Source organism: Falco biarmicus, chromosome 1 (genome assembly GCF_023638135.1).
Source record: "Falco biarmicus isolate bFalBia1 chromosome 1, bFalBia1.pri, whole genome shotgun sequence".
In the NCBI taxonomy this organism is placed as follows: Eukaryota; Metazoa; Chordata; class Aves; order Falconiformes; family Falconidae; genus Falco; species Falco biarmicus.
The window spans coordinates 102265939-102283388 of record NC_079288.1 but is presented as its reverse complement, the minus strand read 5'-3'; the positions used below and the strand labels follow the sequence as shown (position 1 = coordinate 102283388).

Below are 17450 nucleotides of genomic sequence, written 5' to 3'. Positions count from 1 at the left end.
AAAACTACTCCATACCTGCAGCTAATAAATATTTAACCAGCTCCAAATGACCCTCTTGAGCTGCCTCCATCAAAGGTGTGGAACAACCAAGTTCTATATCAGCTCCTGCTTTAATAAGAAAATCTGCAACCTCCAAAAAACCTCCACAGCAAGCCAGAGTTAATGCAGTTTCTTGCGTCTCTTCTGTTTGAGCATTGATGTTTGCTCCTTAAAACAAAATAAAACACCAGTTACTGAAACCAGTATCAGCTGACAAAGCCATTCCCTATGCACAAGGCATCTTTTTGTAACTTATGTTGTTTCTACAGCTGCAGAAATTTTCTTCTAAAATCATGGTGTATCAAATTTAAAGATTTCAACTTTAATGTCTTTGGAAATCCCTGAGGGCCTCAAAGCACTTATCTACAGCTTTTCAGCAACAACACCATCTCAAGATAGGCCAAGGCCACTGTGCAGAGCACAAGTTACCCACATTAACAGTTCATGGTTCAATGTCTGTGATAAATGCAAACCTGTTCTGAAGAACAATTCAGAATGACCACTTATAAAGGGAACTAGTAGAGCAAAGGACATTTTGCAAAAAAAAAAAAAAACACCAAAAAAAAACCCCCCACCACAAAAAAACCACCAAACAAAAAAAAACCCCAACCACCCAACAACTGTCCAAAAACAGGAGGGCAGAAGCTGTTGAATGAGGAAACCAAAATTACTGTAACTTAGCTTTCCCCCTGCCTCCTAACATACACAGATACCTACTGAATTACAGTCCATAGAAGGCACAACAATAGTTACCTTGACCAAGTAACAGTGCCACCATCTCTTCATGGCCTTCTCTAGCTGCTTCCATTAATGGTGTGTATCCTTCATCGTTTACCTCTTCCAAGTTAGCTCCACGTTCAATCAACAAAGCTGCCAGTTCAACATGCCCGCCACAGGCTGCCAAAGTCAATGGAGACTCAAAAGAGTCAGCAGGCATGTTCACCTGAGCTCCACTATCAAGAAGTAATCTTGCCACTTCCACATGGCCATCCTAGGAATTCAAAAAAACCCAAGATCAAAAGACTGTCAACATAGAAGAATTGCTCCTCTTCTCCTAAGCTTTAAGTAGTCACCCACTCAAATGCCCTCAGAAGACACAAAGCAACAAATAAGTAAAGCAGTCCAAAAAAATAATTTAACTTGCTTAATAGTTTTCCTATTTTTTTTTACCCAAGTATTTGTATAAAAGCTAAAGAGCTATTATTAAATAGACACCCAAAGAAGCTTCAAGCACGTTTTAGTGAATATGTTCAATTCAAGACTGAAATATTTTGAGCCACACATTAAACTTTCCCACCAATCGTGTCAGTAACAAGCTGGTCAGCTTCTTCATATCAGACTCAAGTTCATGTGTTCAGGATCAGCTTGCTTAGGTGGGAAAAAACCAAACCAAGAAACCCACACAAAAACCCAAAACTCAAACAGCTGAGAGGGAGCTCAACACTTTTAGAAGCTTGCCTCCTCCACAAGAACAATAGCAAAATCCTCTGACACCCAGTACTCCTCTTTGTTAAAGACTGTAGACAGAACCATATGTGCAAAATTATTTAAGGAATACAAATTCTAATTAGTAAGTTACTACTCAAATGTATTTCTTCTTGTATTCTGCCAACAAATTTCCTAGTAACAACACAAGCAGTCTAATAAATAAAGGAGAATGAAGAGAATATCAGTCAAAAAAAAAAAATCTCCTGGGTGTAAGAACAGGTCTTGCTGTTCTTCCTGAAGACTACAAAACCTTTACACTGCAAACAAGTCACTCAATGCCAACGCTCCCCACTTTGACAAAAAGAAGGAATTTTGTTTGAAATTCAACATGCGCTTGCATTGTTAAATACAGTGTATTTTAGTTATAAAAACAACGCATGCCAGGAGTACAGACTGTCCTCACGTCCATGCAGGCTGTTAGTGTCTTGGAGTATTTACAGATTCCCAGCTTCTGGGGAGGGAGGCGGAAGAGAGGACAGGATTTAAGTTTAACGATTTTGCTTCCTTCCTTTCTTAAAAAGAAGTTGTGCATGCTGACATTGCTTGTCTCTTGGCTCCTGCAGAACTATTTCACTGCTCAGTTTAATATCAGTGCCAGGATTTGCTTTCTCCCTCCAAGAGAAAAGCCAAAACAAGACCATTTGTCAAGGGTTCCTCATACATCACAGGAGGCACCTGAACCTTCCCTTGGCAGGACCTTGGTAGGATTTTCCAGATACCATCATCATGCTGTCAAACTCATTTTACCAAAACAAGGTCTTAAGTTTGCTTTCTTCCTTTAGAAAGAAAGAAAATACTATACTTGACTGTATGATCTTTGCCATGTTTTTAGTATGCCATAAATTCAGGAACTATTTGAAGTGGCTTTTCAGCTCTATGTTTACACTGGAGGCCTAACAGTGACATATCCAGCTGCCACTCAGTCCTGCTTTTGTTTAGACAGAAGCAGAGACTGGCTTGGTCACTGCAGTCCAACAACAGCACAGACTCTCCAAGCTGGTTTTCTCCGTAAGGAAACTGCCACCATTCAAACTTGGAGCAACCAGAATGGGAAAAGGTCTAACACACAAAACACAGGACGACTGCATAGAACAACCAGCAGCTTACCAAGAACACGAAGCTAACCCAAGGCTGTCATTGAACAAGGCAAGTGTGCCTTGATCTCAGATTAATTCATGAGACAGCAAATTGCAGCCATTGCCATCCTTGCCAAGCTAGAAACCACAAGCCCGAAGAGCTCTTTTCCAGACAAAATACAGAACTGCCTCCGACATTTTTACACTTCATTTGAAGTGTTTTATACCTTCTTCTAATATACAGGGAGCAAAACATGATTTCCTCTCAGAAAAATATCTAGGACATTAACTAGGGCATATTCACCTTTTACATGAAATGACAATACTATATTAGGGAAAAACTCCAAGACTCCATAAAGAATCTTTCCTCAGGGAAATGCAGAGACAGTGCCTCAACCATTAGGCTCTGGCAAGACAGCTCACTAATCATCCCCAATCCACAACAAGCATGGCAAACAGCGGTATAAAGGTATGCTTCAAAGCTTCTTACATGGGCCAAGCAGCCTTGAGAATAACTGCTGGTGGAATAACCACACAAAGAAATGTTATCTGTGCTTTCACAAGCCCTGCAATGGGGTGGTGCTGTTCAGCTCTTTTGCAACAGCTAGGAAAATCCTCAGAACTGCTGTTAGATCACAAAAAGTCATCTGATCAACCTGCACAAGCGCACCAGGTGTATTTTAAGGATCAACCACTGTGGGCAAACAGTACTCAGCCCTTGCTGTGGAAAATGAGGTAACTTCAGTAAGAGGAAGCACAAACTCGATATACCTGCTTTTTGTTCCCAGAAGGCAAGTCACATTGCCCAGGAACTCATTTGCATTAAACCAATGTTAACTGCTGTCTATAGAAAAAGCTCTGTCAGAAGTCTTCCCAAACGCCTTGTAGAAGGTTTAAACAGTCTCACAGTTCTATAACATATATTCAAGTTCAATGCTATTCTAAAGAAGGTAGTTTTCTTCTGCTACTGAAGAGTGACAACTGTTTCTGCAGAAAAAAACATGCTGAGATGAGAAGGCCCTGTGCTGCTTTATTTCAGACTGCAACCTTTTCAAGTACTGCTATGGAAAGCTGCTCCCTCTCCTAAGCAGAGCTGAAGGTACTGAGACTCTCCGCTGTCTGTCAATTCCAAGCAGCAGCATGTAAATGCCTACTTTGGAATAGTTTCCTACAGAAATAAGGGAGGCAGATTTTTATTTTCTTTCCCTATTGCTCACTAAGTCTTTGTAAAAACTGGGTCTCAACACTTCCGCGAGTCCAATGGACTTTTGTTAGTTTGTTCATGGAGGTAAAAGAGTGGCAAGGAAAACAAGGCTTGCTCCATGAAATAGCAACTTTCTCTGCAAACTTCTGATCTGTGAAGAAAATGTCCCAACGAGAAGGCTACTGCAACATCGAACAACTTAATTCTATCGCCATGTTCCAACAATAAATTTGCTGCAAGGAAAGTGTCCATGATTTTTATAAGGCTAATCTATTCAGATTTCAGAGTGAGATAAACAATACCTGCAGTCCTGTTTATCTACATGCCTGCCTTTCTAATGACTTTTTGAGAAGTATGGTGCTTTCTGTTAATGATTCCCCTATCTGAAGCCATTAACTTCCCTCAGTAGGCACAACTGGCTGATTTTAGAACCATTACAGTTATTTCAGGGAAGGGAAGACTAAATAAGCATTTGCAGCACTCCTCTACAGCCACAGATTCACATGACGCTACGCAAGGCTAATGAAATGAAAAACCCAACCCATGAGAAATCATCTTTAGAGAAGAGGACAGAAAGGAAACCCAAGAGACAAGTTTTCAGTTTTATGTTGAAATTCCATATTCAAATGAAGGATCTGGCATATATCTTGGCATAAGGCACAAACAAACTACTGACCTACCTAAGCATGCTGCGGCTACACACCCTAAATAGTACAGAAAACCTCTGCAGTAAGCATTGCTCAACAGCTTACTGCAAATTCAGGGCCACAAAGAAAACGGGGCGGGGTCTAAAACTGAAGCCTAATTCTGCTCTGGTTTGTTTCATTTTCATTTCTCCAGCAGGAAAAGTTTCAAAACGTTCTCATTCTAGAAACACCAACTAACAGCTGCTGAATTTTTCACCCTGCTAGCTTACCCCTGCCAACCCTTGGTATGGTGCAGGGTTAACCAAGTCACAGCAGCATATTCACCTCTCTGAGAAGGGGTACCAAAGCCTAAACAATTCCTGAAGCAGAAATGAAGGGAATAAATGGGAACATTTACTCCACCATAAAAAGAAATCTCCAAAGGAAAAGGCCAAAGCAACTGAATCCTATTACCTCAAGTAGTATGTAGGGAATAGATTTCAAATAAGATATGCGCTTTAAAGAAGATGCAGATACATGAGACTTTACATAGCCCAACAGTACTTCAAACAGAAAAATCTATCTCTGAAGATGTGAATTTATCAAGTCTTCGTCACCACTAAATCCTGGAATAATTGTTAAATCTGGCACCAATTATACAATTTCAGCATTAAAATGTACCCATACAACACTTTTGCAAGGGAAAGCTTCACATGTATTTCTGTTCTACAGCAAGAAACTTATAAAAAACAAAAATCAGAGTTGTTCTCAGAATCATACTACATTTTATAAAAAGGTAATTATTCTACACTGTCATTTTACAATTGCCTCAGATAGGCAAAACAACATGAAAGTAGTCTTATTAGCAAGAAGTTAACAATGTCCCCTTCTGTTTCCTAGCTGCTTCCCAAACAGCTTCTGATCCCATGTTTGATGAGCACATGGCTACGTGAACCATACTGAAACAAGCTGCGCATGCACACCCCTCAACATAACCACCTGCACTGAAGGCATGTAGCTTACAAACTGCTTAAACATGACACAGGTATGTTAAATGCGTCCAGCAGCCAGGTTATGACAGTATTCACTGCCTATGTTTAGCACACTAGAGCTGTTAAAAGCCCTTCAAGAACCCCCAAGAATCTTCCACTTTAAGCTACTTAATTTAGAAATTCGTCTGTAAAGGATTTGCCCATCGTAAACTGGAAGTTGCTCGCCCAGAAGCCTGCAAAATTACACAAAGCAAGAAAATAAAGGTACTATTCAAATAAATTACTCTTATTTACTTTTGGCTATCTCTTGAAGTCATTCATTTCTCTGAAGTCACAAAAAATAGCTGTTTTGAACCAGCTTCCATGATTATCAGAAACACAAAAAGCCAAGAGCAAGTGACACAAAATAAGACAAGGAGAGATGCAGCCTACAGAAGCTGCTCTGGGACAATAAGCACAGCTCTACTCACTGATTTCTGCCATTTATGGGAAAAAAAATAATGAAGTGCTGGACATACAGAAATCTACTTATTCCAAGGACAGGTTAATATAGCTCTCCTGCTAATGCTCACACGATACAACTTCTAGCTGGTGTCACTTAAGAATTCAACTACTTTGTCAGCCCCAAGAGGAGCAAGTTCAATTTTGCTCATTTAGGAAGCACTATTTTTTAACCAGGTATTTCCCTCTCTGCCCTCCAATTTCTTCTGTGAAAGTACACAGAACTGAAACATCACATAGGTAGGTTCTGTACCAAAAGGAATCACTTTGTTCACCGTCAGGATGTGAAAAGTACATACACCTCACTGCTCAAGCCATATATCTCTTACCATGCAAGCCTCCATAAGAGCAGTATGCATTTCATCTGTCTTGTGTTCCTGGTCTGCACCAGCTTCCAGCAGAAATCTCACCATTTCTAGATGACCTGTAGGGAGAAAATATTTAACAGATAAAACATGTTTCACAACTCATAGAAAGGGTCTAATGTATGTAACGAAGGTAACAGACAGCCATGCTACAACATAAAGTCCCCTGGAACACTCTTGAAAGACATGTTCATATCTATGCATTCAATGTGCACAGAAGTTTAGCATAATTATTATAAATATAATTCAATTCACTTAAGTTTCTAAAATCATGTCTGCACTACGTGTGTTCCTTGAAGTGACAGTAGAGCCAAGCAGCGCATGCTCCAGGAGCTTTACCAGCATAATTTATTTTCTGGAAAGATATTTCCCATTTTTTTCCATCAACAAAATATTTGTTTTTTGTTGGGAAGTCAGGATTTCCCCTCTGCTTGCTTGACATTAAGGATTTAAGTTAATGCTCTTACGAATGGCATTCTAACCAGTCCCTGAGCTCACACCGACCCTCATACCATAAAACACATGAAGCAGATAGGAGTTCAACCATCTGTAGGAATCCTCTAAAAATAATGACACCTAACAGCTTTTTGAAAATATTTGCTCTCAGCCACTCCATTAATTCATGGCTATAATTCATCAAGTCCTGTATCTGTGCCAAGTCCAGTCAACTTAGCTACACAGTCATGACCCACACCATACGCAGGCATATTAAACCAAGTCTAACAAAAAACACCCCCACCCTGCTGTTTTGTAACTCAACATAACTGTGGCTAAGCCTTAAAAGTAGAAATACACCTGGCAACATCATCAACAGCACAGATTCTGCCAAAAGAGACTATACTTTGCACCCTTCCCCTTCTTTGGGACAAGTTACTGACCAAATATCATGTGTCATTCTACTACAGGAAGCAAGCAACATGAGGAAATAAAGAGCTTATCTTTATGCCCCAAAGATGCGATCTGAAGCAACATAGAAATTCACAAAAGACAGATAAATCATATATAGGTAAAGCAAAAACCATAACAGCCTAAGTATCTTTACTTCTGCCCCATATATCCAGTGAGCAGCTGATTAAGCACCGACTTTTATTTTTCATTTCAACTTTCCAAGCTCACTGCAGGATTCAGAGCCCAAGCACATTTTCTCAGGGAGGGAGTGTTTTGCAGTCTCTATCCCCTCTCAAAAACAGTCTTTGCTCCGAGAGCCACCACAAAAGAAAGTTACCACAGCTTATGAAGGTGTTCAGCAACAGCGAAACAAGAATTTATAAAGGCAGGTAAAAGAAACATAGAAGACAAAGACTATCTTGTACTGAGGTGCCACAGAAGTACCTCTGCTACTGACATCAATTACTCTATGATGCCAAGAGCCACCCTTAATAGCTCTAATAAAACATGTCCTAAGTGACTGTAAGAGCAACTGCTCAGCTGTGTGAACACATCTGGCCTCTTAGTTACCATCTTCAGCCCTTGCCTGGGTGATGCAAGATCGCTGCCTAATTCTCTAAGGGAGGCAAGAGAGGCCTGTTGCCTAAGCACTGGCACCTAAAATGCAAAGTCCTAGATTCTGCATGTTTTCCAGGTGCTAAATCCTTTAAAATGCAGTCACTTCTGTATCTATGCAGAGGTATTTTGTATAATATAGCTACAATACAGAAAGTTTACTATATTTACTCCTCGTCTCCTAATTAAATAGATAATCTTTTAAAGCATGACGACTTAGGCAAAAGGTTTGTATCTTGATACTTACACTCTCCCCACCTATCATCATTCTACACATGGCACCTACATGCTATGTGGTATCACAGCTGGGATAAAAGTATCAGAAAGGGTCTATTCAAAGCCTTTAAATTCATTTTGTCCTGGACAGAAAGGCTGAATAAATACATGTTTGAGAAGACTTTTCACACCTGTCACACCTTTCTAATAAACGTGGTATTCAGTACTATACCTTTGTAGCAAGCCAGTGTAAGTGCACTCTCCTTGAATTCATTGGAATGCGTATTTATGCCCGCTCCATTTTCTAACAGCACTCTGGCCACTTCCACATGGCCAGCACTTCCTGCTTCCATCAGAGGAGTGTGACCATTCTCATTATGGTCCTCAATACTCGCACCTGATTCCAGCAGTACTTTCACAACATCTACGTAGCCTCCAGCACAAGCATACGTAAGGGCTGTATTGCCTAAAGCCAGAAGAGAAAAAAGTTTAGCAACAGATTTTGATAGCATTTCTACACTTGGAACTTCAACTTATGCTCCATTTCATCCCCTTTTACCCAGCTACCTTACAGAACAGGGTTTTTCTTTTTTTGGCTACAAACCAAGAACTACAGGGCGGAGAAAAAAAGCAAGTAACTGCACAAAGGAGCTCAGTGCTGACAGGCTGAAGGTCTCCATGTGCGTGGTGACTGTATCGACACTCATTTTCCCATTTCTATCCCAACTCCTGTCACAAAACCCCATCCTTTTCTTGTTGATCAGCAGGGACATACTACACGGTAAAAAAGAAAGCTCAAAACAAGAACAGAATGAACTGCTGATTCTAAATCAAGTCTTAACACTTCTACACGGCTAGTTCAGAAACGCCCATAGGCTTTACAAGGAGATGAAAACAATCTCCATGAAAAAACTACAAAGATATTTATCTGAACAGAATAGGCAAAATATGTGCCTTTGTGAAAGATACCTTGAAAGAAGTTAAAGGTCAAAGCAGTATTACTATTCAGAACTACTTCACTGAAAAAAAAAAGTAGTAAGGTGCCTTCTGCTATCCCAACTTTCCTCATCATTCAGGGTCAGGACTCCATTTGTCAATGTCTGCTGACCACACACCATCTCTCCACCTCAAGGCCCCACGAACTTAAGAAAATTACCCAATTTGGTCACTTCAAGACAAATGCCTACCAAACCACTGTAATGAAGAGGGGTGGGGTGGGGTGGTAGAGTACATCTTATGTTTACTATTTTCCCTTGGTTTCCTAGACTTGAAACCAAATAATTTCTATGTACACACAAACTTCCCCAATTGTGATTAAAATGCTACCTGACAACAAATCCTACGTACGCAAAGACCTTTCAGTTCTTAATTGACCTTATCTACCTTTGTATGTATGCAACCAACAAATATAGCTTCATTTAAGAAAAGGCAGAAGCTAAATAGTAAAACCACAAGGAAGCATTCTGCATTGCCGGGCCAAGAGCCATTCCTCCCAAATTTCCTCACACACAAAAAGATTTGCACACTGAAAATCTCACCTTTCAGTAATTTTCAACAAGCTCAACACACTTAATTTACCTGTTGATGACTGTGCATTCACATCAGCACCATGAGCTAGCAGCAACTTGACAATTTTGACATGTCCGCCATTAGCAGCAGCCATTAAAGGTGTTATGTCTCCTTTAATACCACGGTCCTCTACATTAGCATGCATTGCCAGAAGAACCTGCAAACACAAAGGCGATCAACAATTCTGGCAAGTGACAAACCAGCACATGAAGATGGTTGAAATGCTACACAAAACCCCTACTTTCACCAACACCCAGTTTTGTGTTAAAATCAGTTAGAGAAAGTAAACACAAAGAATGCATTTAGTAACATTCGGTTCACATCTAAGTCTTCATTTGCAGTTAACTGACATCTACTACTATAACACCACCTCCCAGGTGCATGAGACTGGAATACAATTAATTCAGCACTTATTTTTGTACAGATACACAACTAGGAAACCAACCTGTGCAAGCTCATAATATCCTGCTGAGCAGGCTAAACAAAGGAGGCTTTCCCCTTCTTCTGTGTGCTCGTTCACACTTCGTCCTTCAATTAGCAACTTCCGCACAGCATTTACATCTCCTTCTGAACAAGCCTCTGCCAAGCTGCGGCTAATAAAATAGAAAGCATTTAGAAGTGAAAAAGGACTATGCTTGAAATGCTTGCTCTATGTGCAGAGTAAAAATCCAACATGCCATGAGGATGCAGCCAACAAAAAAAGAAACATGATCAAAAAAATGCCAACTGTTAATTAATGAGGTGCCACTTTTACACCTCAGGTTTTCCACACATCTTTTCTGAAAAATGAGCTTTGGTAGTCCCAGTTTCAAAACACAGGTTTTGTCCCACTTGTTCTCTAAAATAAGATTCAAAGAAAAAGAAGAACTGATTAAATCATGGTAAGTACAACACCATGAGTATTCCCTTCCAAATCTGCAACCATAACTCAGGGTTTTATTCACACTCTCTTTTAGCCCATGATCAGAGGACACAGAAATCACGTGTCCATCTTAAAACTTTAACTTTTCTTCAGCACCCTAACTGTTAAACTACATCACCTGCATCACTTCTCCTGTAACAAAAATAACCACTTTCTCCTCCATCCTGTGCTGAAAGCCCCAGAATTTTGTAAGACAAAAATGTTTCAGTTGCAACCCTAACTCAACCAAGCAGAAAAAGTGTAAAGTTCTCCTAGTTTGGTAAGCTCTAATCCAGAAGTACTTGTGGTTGTCATGTCACTCCGTAACTTCTTCTCTTCTATCATTCAAATTCTGTTTCAGTCAAAAAAGGGTCTACTGGAAGCACATTTTCAATCTCACTGATCCTGTCTTCTGCCTGCATTGCTGTATTGGGTCTGGCTGAGTTCCATAGCAGCCCTCGGTGCTGTGCTTGTATCTGTAACTAGAAAGGTGGTGAGAACACAGAGTGTTTTGACTACTGCTGAGCAGTGCTAGCACAGCATCAAGGCTGGATATTCCATACCATATGACATGTGCTCAGATACAAAAGCTAACAGAAAGAAGGAAGGGATGGCATTTGCTATGTATGATGTTTGTCTTCCAGAGCAACTGCTATGCATGCTGAAGCCCTGCTTCCCAGGAAATGGCCAAACATCGCCTGCTGATGGGAAGTAGGGAATAACATCTTTTTTTCTTCCTTCGCTTCTGCATGTGCAACTTTTGCTATTGCTTCATCAAACTGCCTTTCTCTTGACCCACAAAGTTTTGGGGTTTTTTGCTATCTTATTTTCTCCCCCGCCATTCTGCTGAGGAGGGGATTCAGAGTGGCTTGGTGGGCACCTGGCATCCAGTCACAGTCAACCCACCACAACTGCCTTCATTCCAAAATAGTAACTGCTTTGTGAGAATAAAACTTGAAGTCTAATGTATTTCTCTATTCTGCTCCAAATAATTGGATCAATAATAATAAATCTAAACTAATGGCCTCACCCCACCCACTGCCCTTTCATCTCTTCCCCATTTAGGAAGTCCTACCCACACAGGACTAACTCAAAAGGAAATGGAAAAATAAGGTATCTGACAGAAAAACACCGCAAACCATACATCTCAATGAGAGTATGAGCAATTCTTAAAATACTAAAGATATAAAAGCAGGCATTTGTGCACACTAATGTAAACCTGTATACGGTACCCAGGACTCCTATTTAATTCATGCTATCAGACACAGCCTTAATGTATGGAGAACTATTTCTCAAATGTGTCTGTTCAATTCCCACATTTGTCTTTATTTCCCACAACCTCTGTCTCAGTAACAACTTCGGCAATGGCCACCATTTACAAGAGAAGAGGCAGCTAGGGACAAGGAGGGACACACGTAGAATAGAAGCAGACATAACACCAAACTACTCTGCTCTTCTTCGTATGCCCTGATAATACACCAGGAAATGTTTCTTTGAAGTTACTCAGTATACAACGAACAAACTGCCAGCCAGCACAGCAGCACTTGGTTGCTCCTGCAGACATTCTGTTTCTGTTGTATTGAAGCTTAATGACAGCCTAGAAGGCTACCTTCTTTTTCTTTCCCTCATGAACGCCCCAGTAAGAAATAAAATGACAAATGAAGCCAGGAAGTCCAGTTAGAAGGTAGCAGCTGTCTGGCCAAGGCTCTGTCCAAGGTCCTACCCAACACAAGAAAGCTGCTGACCAGCGTGAATCTCCACTCCTGCAAGACTTGATTTCCTTCCCCAGTTAAAACAGCACTCTGAAGTTCTCTAAAACAGACTGGGTTATTTTTTTGGTCCCAAAGCTGGTTTCACACTATGACTGAATTTAAGGAATTGCTGTTTTTTACATCATTCTAAGGCCCATACTATTTAAGAGCTTGGAAATTTTGTTTCTACAGTTACTCAAGTTAAATTACTTGGAGTGCAATTTCTGAATTCTAAGCAGTATTCATGGCTTCACTCCCCATTGCAAGACCTGATAGTCCAGGAATATTTAACAGGAGAATCACAGGGGATAACCTGGCACCAATTCCACTTGAGTAAGAGTTTCACCATCCTGTAATTAGAAGTGATACAACAAGAAAAACTGCTTCTAGAAGTAGCAAACTGAAAAAAAATCCAGTATAAAAGTTGGCTTACTTGTCCGTCTGCCCTGCATTTGCTGTGCTTTCTGCTCTCATCCGGGTAAGTGCAGCGGCAGCTTCATCCAACGCGCAACTGACCGAAGAAGTCAGTCTGCGAAGCACCTCAGGATCTGCAAATGCTTTACCATCAGCTGTAGACAGCTTACCTATTCCTTTCATCCCAATTTACAACAAATGGGTACACATGCCAGAAAAGGAGAAAACAGAGAAGTTGAAATTGAGCCTATGAGATCTGTTGGCAGAAATATTCCAAGCACAATGAACTACAGCTTCCAAAATGCAGGGATTAACTGTTTACACCACTAGTTTAAAAGCTGCACTCAGATGTGACAAGCATGAATGAAACCCTCGCATCCAGAGAAGGCATTATTTTTTCAACTCTTGACAACTACTTACTATAAGCAACTAGTAAAGCTTTTAATCCAGCAACTGTTATAAAACAAACGAGTGTTGAGCAATTTAGATTTTGATATAAGGCTGCAAGGCAAGGTTGGGTATAATTTTTTACTCAAGCTTCTAAAAATCCAACATTGGAGGAATCTGATCAGAAGCACAGCCTTCATAGAAAACTCTCATTTTCCAAAACTTGAAATACTTCAGTGAACTTCCTTCTCTTCAGTAACTTGCACAACCTTGCCAAGTTTGCACAGCCTTACATTCTGCACTTGTATTGTGCTCATATGGATTAGACTTATGCAAGCAGTTCCAGAACGGACTCATGTGTAAGGGCCTCAGGATTAAACCTGTATGGGACACTAGTACTTACCTGCAGCTTCAAGTAAAGCTTCTAATCTCGCCTGGGTTTCTGGATCTACTGTTCTCAGGTCAGCACCATCAGCAGTACTTGACAAAAGCAATTTAGAAGCTGTTTCCAACATAGGGTTTTCGAGATCATCCTGATCCAAGATAAATGATTCCACCTGGAAAATAACAGGTCTAGTTTAAGAATGATAACTGACCAAAACCCATAAAAAACCCACAGTTGTAGTTATCACTTAAGCATTTGCTTTTTAAGCACTGAGCCAAACCATCCTCAGTTGACTCTAAAGGGTTTCATTTCGCCAATGGAAGCAATATCATTTTCTAAAATTACATACAAAGACTGTACCTTTTATCACCTGATCCATTTGTTCTGTGACAGGAAACTACATGATACACCAGAAAAACTTTAAGACTGACTTCACACCTCCACAGTGCACTCTACAGCTTTCAAGTCCCACTTAACACAGGGAGGGAAAAGTGAAAGAATAGACACTACTCTAGAAGGTCTAAAGGTAGCTGCCATGAGTTTCCATGCAAGCTGTTAGTTTGGGCTTTTTTTTTTTCCTTCCCAAAGCATGAAAAGATACATATAGCAAGGACAGAATTATTCTAATTCACACAACCCAGTCATCTTTCAAAGAAGTAACCTACTCTCCAATGGCATTAAACTCTACTAGCACACAAACCATAAAAACTAACAGGCATCACTATTTTCATGTCCGTTGTTTTCTTGACTTGCAAAAAAATTCTCACAGCTAGCTCACTTCTTTCAAGTTTGATGTCTCCTAATCCAACATTAAAAAAAACACACCACAAAAAAAAGGACCAGCGATATTTTCCATATATAACCAACGTAAATGCAACATAAAAAGGCTTCACAGAATTCTTCTCAACAAAACATTTATTTAAAACTTTACCTACAGAATATGCAACCCATTGTATCTACCTTTTCCAGAAAACAGATGCTCAGTGGCCCAAGTTCTTCTAAAGATCCTACTTTCCTGTACTCTCCATTTGTTCAGGTTGTGAAACATAGAAATTGGGGAAGAGATCAATATATTAGAGAGAAAAGCCCCTAGCATCAATTTGTTTTAATGCCTGTACTGGTTCAAGTAGTTTAGAGAAGACACTCCTGTATGAGCTCCATGAACACACCCCTAAGCCAATGAACTAGCCATCCAACCATTTTATAGTTACGAAGACCAAGTTTAGACATCCCTCAACAAAGCTTAACAGGCTCAAAAATCCACACCTTCAAAATTAAATCAAAAATTAAAAACAAATCCCTATCCAAAAATTAAGCTCAATCTAAATGCAAGTCTGCCAGACAAACAACCCGTATCTGCCAGCCACCTCTACACGATCAAAAAACTTCCATCACCTTTCGACAAAAGCAGCTAATGTCTGTAATAGAGCAGTAACCTATTCCTACATGGAATACAGTTCATCAAGATAGGAATACAGTTTAGTTTATCCTTAAGATTCATGTGTGCCTCCAAAGTTTAAAAGCAGTCTCATGAGCATCACAAGTTCAGATTCCTGAAGATAAGTGCCCTAAGAATTTACGTGGGCAGACAAACCAGGAGTGACCAATTCATCTCAGGGCTCCTGAAAGGTCTCCCTCCATCCTCCTATCTCTCCTCTCATCACAAGTGAAGAAGTCACACAATAGCATCTTCTCCTGCAGTCTGCTTCCAGCTCAAAACTTGCCAGGATACAGTACCAGCACATAGCTTGAACCTAAACATGTTCTTTGTTTAGAAACGTAGGCTGAGAACTACTTTTAAAATTACTTCAATTTATCACTTCAATGGTACCATTGAGAAACAAAAATCTGTCAGGCAGCTTTTGGAAACACACAAGTATACACCTCAAGGGTAGCCCTCAAGAAAGCTGGAGAGGGAGTTTTTACAAGGGCTTGTAGTGACAGGAAAAGGATTAATGGCTTAGGCTGGAAAGGGTAGATTTACATCAGGTATTAGGAAAAAACTCTTTACCATGAGGGTGACAAGGCTCTGGCACCAGTTGCCCAGAGCAGCTGTGGGTGCCCCATCCCTGGCAGTGCTCAAGGCCAGGCTGGACAGGGCTGGGAGCAGCCTGGGCTGGTGGGAGGTGTCCCTGCCCATGGCAGGGGGTGGGCAACTAGAGGACCTTAAAGGTTCTTTCCAACCCAAACCATTCTGTGGTTCTATTCTAAGCCTCCTTCCACTCCTTTGGAGCCTCTCTGCCCTCTTTCTTCAAACCTGGGAATATAGCAAGCCATAGGACATGAGTTCCAGCTTCTGATGAAAGCGGCTCTGATGTCTACAGCTGCGAACAGGACAGTACTGCATATTGCTCTGCAGCACTACTGTTTTTTAAGTGATACTCGCACAGGCTGAAGCTTTCCAGTTTGGCAAACTGGTGAAGGAAACTCCTAGTTTCTTCCCCAGTCCTAAGGAACAGTTCACTCCTGCTCTGCCAGGGCCCTTTGCTGGTCACAGCCAGCTCTGCTCCATGCATCTACACCACCATTTTTAGGTGGTTTTTGGTTCATCTAAGGACCTGCCATTTGTCTTCTTCCAGAGGACTAAGCTTGCTGCAGGAAGCAGCAAGAGAAAGGAACTACGCTGTTCAGGAGCCAAGCGACAGATTTCACCACTGGAAAGGCAAAACTACTGAGCAGTTGGAAGGATTCTTGGCTCACTCAACTCGTGCAAAATCTCTGCTACTCAGACTAACTAAAAAAAACCCTCATCTGAGCGAGATATTTAACAGCTGGTCGCAGTTCTTCCTAACACTGTGAAATATTTGCTAAGGAAAAAGTCAAAATAGGAAAACGTCTCTCCCCCACTCACATCCTCTCCCCTCAAATTAGGTCTTTTATGCAGTTTAAGTTTCAAATGGAAAAATCTTCCTTTTTTTTTCCAGCTAACAATATGACTGTGGTTTGATAAAAAAAAAACAAAAAACAACTATAACACAAGGAGAACAGGGACAAAAAGCAGTCCACTTACAAGAAACACAGCACCAAGACAACTGCAAGTTATCTGAAGAAAACTCCTTTTGCATAAAGTTTTGAAAATGCTTATTTTAATTGCTGTCACTTAAACCATTTCAGAGCAACATCTCAAGAAATTAACTTAGATAGTCTAATTTTGTTATTTATTATGTTCAATATAGCTGGTTTTCCTCCTCTAAGGTATAAGAGATGCATCTTCAACCTGTGGCTGGCAGAACTTTTCATCAAGTCCCCATTTACGCTCTAATGTATTCTCACAGTTGCCTTTTAGCTTAAGAGTTTCATTAGATCTACAGTCTTGTCTTTTCTGCCTGTTCAACATGACACAAAATACCATACAGGGTGATAGCAACAGAAGACAGTGTCTAACAGTGGTGAATAAAACTATTTTGTTAGAAGTGAAAGTTCCATTTCGTTTCTCAGAAAAACACTGCCTTCTCTACAGAAGCTACAAACGAAAAGACAAAGCATTTCCATTTACCACGCCAAGTAAACAGATGTTTCCTTTAATGGTCTTCAGATGTATTTTATTTCCCTTAACTAAAAAGAACATGTAGAAAAGTACACAAATGCTCCACCTTGCATATCAGAATATTTAATCTGGGTTCTCAGTCAGTACTTCTCCGATCAAACAATACTCTGACATAATCCAATTGTTCAGACAGTCCCCAGCAGAAGGCCTTTTACAAGATTTCTCCTCCTCTCTCATCCTGCAATAAAAATCTCGTTCCATATTTGCCCAAGTTTATTTTGCCTGTAATCACTTCTAGTGTATTTGACGCTTCTATAATCAAGAAAGATGCTAGAAGAACATCACCACCAAATTCAGGCTACGCTCAAACAGAACGGCCTACAGTTTTGATGCATTGAATTCAACTATAAAGAGAAACTAAAAAATGGCTTAGAAAAGCATGATGTTAACAGGTATATAAATCCACACCTCAAGGAAATGTCATGCTACAAGCACCTTAGCGTATGTTCCAAGTCCTGTTTTTCCAAGCAAATAAAGTTTTTCTAA

The 17450-nt window shown here is 40.3% G+C and overlaps 1 protein-coding gene across 6 annotated transcripts in view; it reads right to left on the bottom strand.

Moving 5' to 3' along the window:
* The window catches only part of ANKRD17 (ankyrin repeat domain 17), a 95021-nt gene that overhangs the window by 37701 nt on the left and 39870 nt on the right, over nt 1-17450 (bottom strand). For all 6 annotated transcript variants that reach the window (XM_056354226.1, XM_056354208.1, XM_056354217.1 and 3 more), the window contains exons 2-9: nt 13436-13589; nt 12665-12821; nt 10025-10172; nt 9589-9736; nt 8243-8476; nt 6256-6350; nt 793-1030; nt 16-207 (exon numbers count right to left, since the gene is read on the bottom strand). In XM_056354226.1, coding sequence (XP_056210201.1) covers nt 16-207; nt 793-1030; nt 6256-6350; nt 8243-8476; nt 9589-9736; nt 10025-10172; nt 12665-12821; nt 13436-13589 — 1366 coding nt within the window. The remainder of the gene's footprint in view (nt 1-15; nt 208-792; nt 1031-6255; nt 6351-8242; nt 8477-9588; nt 9737-10024; nt 10173-12664; nt 12822-13435; nt 13590-17450) is intronic.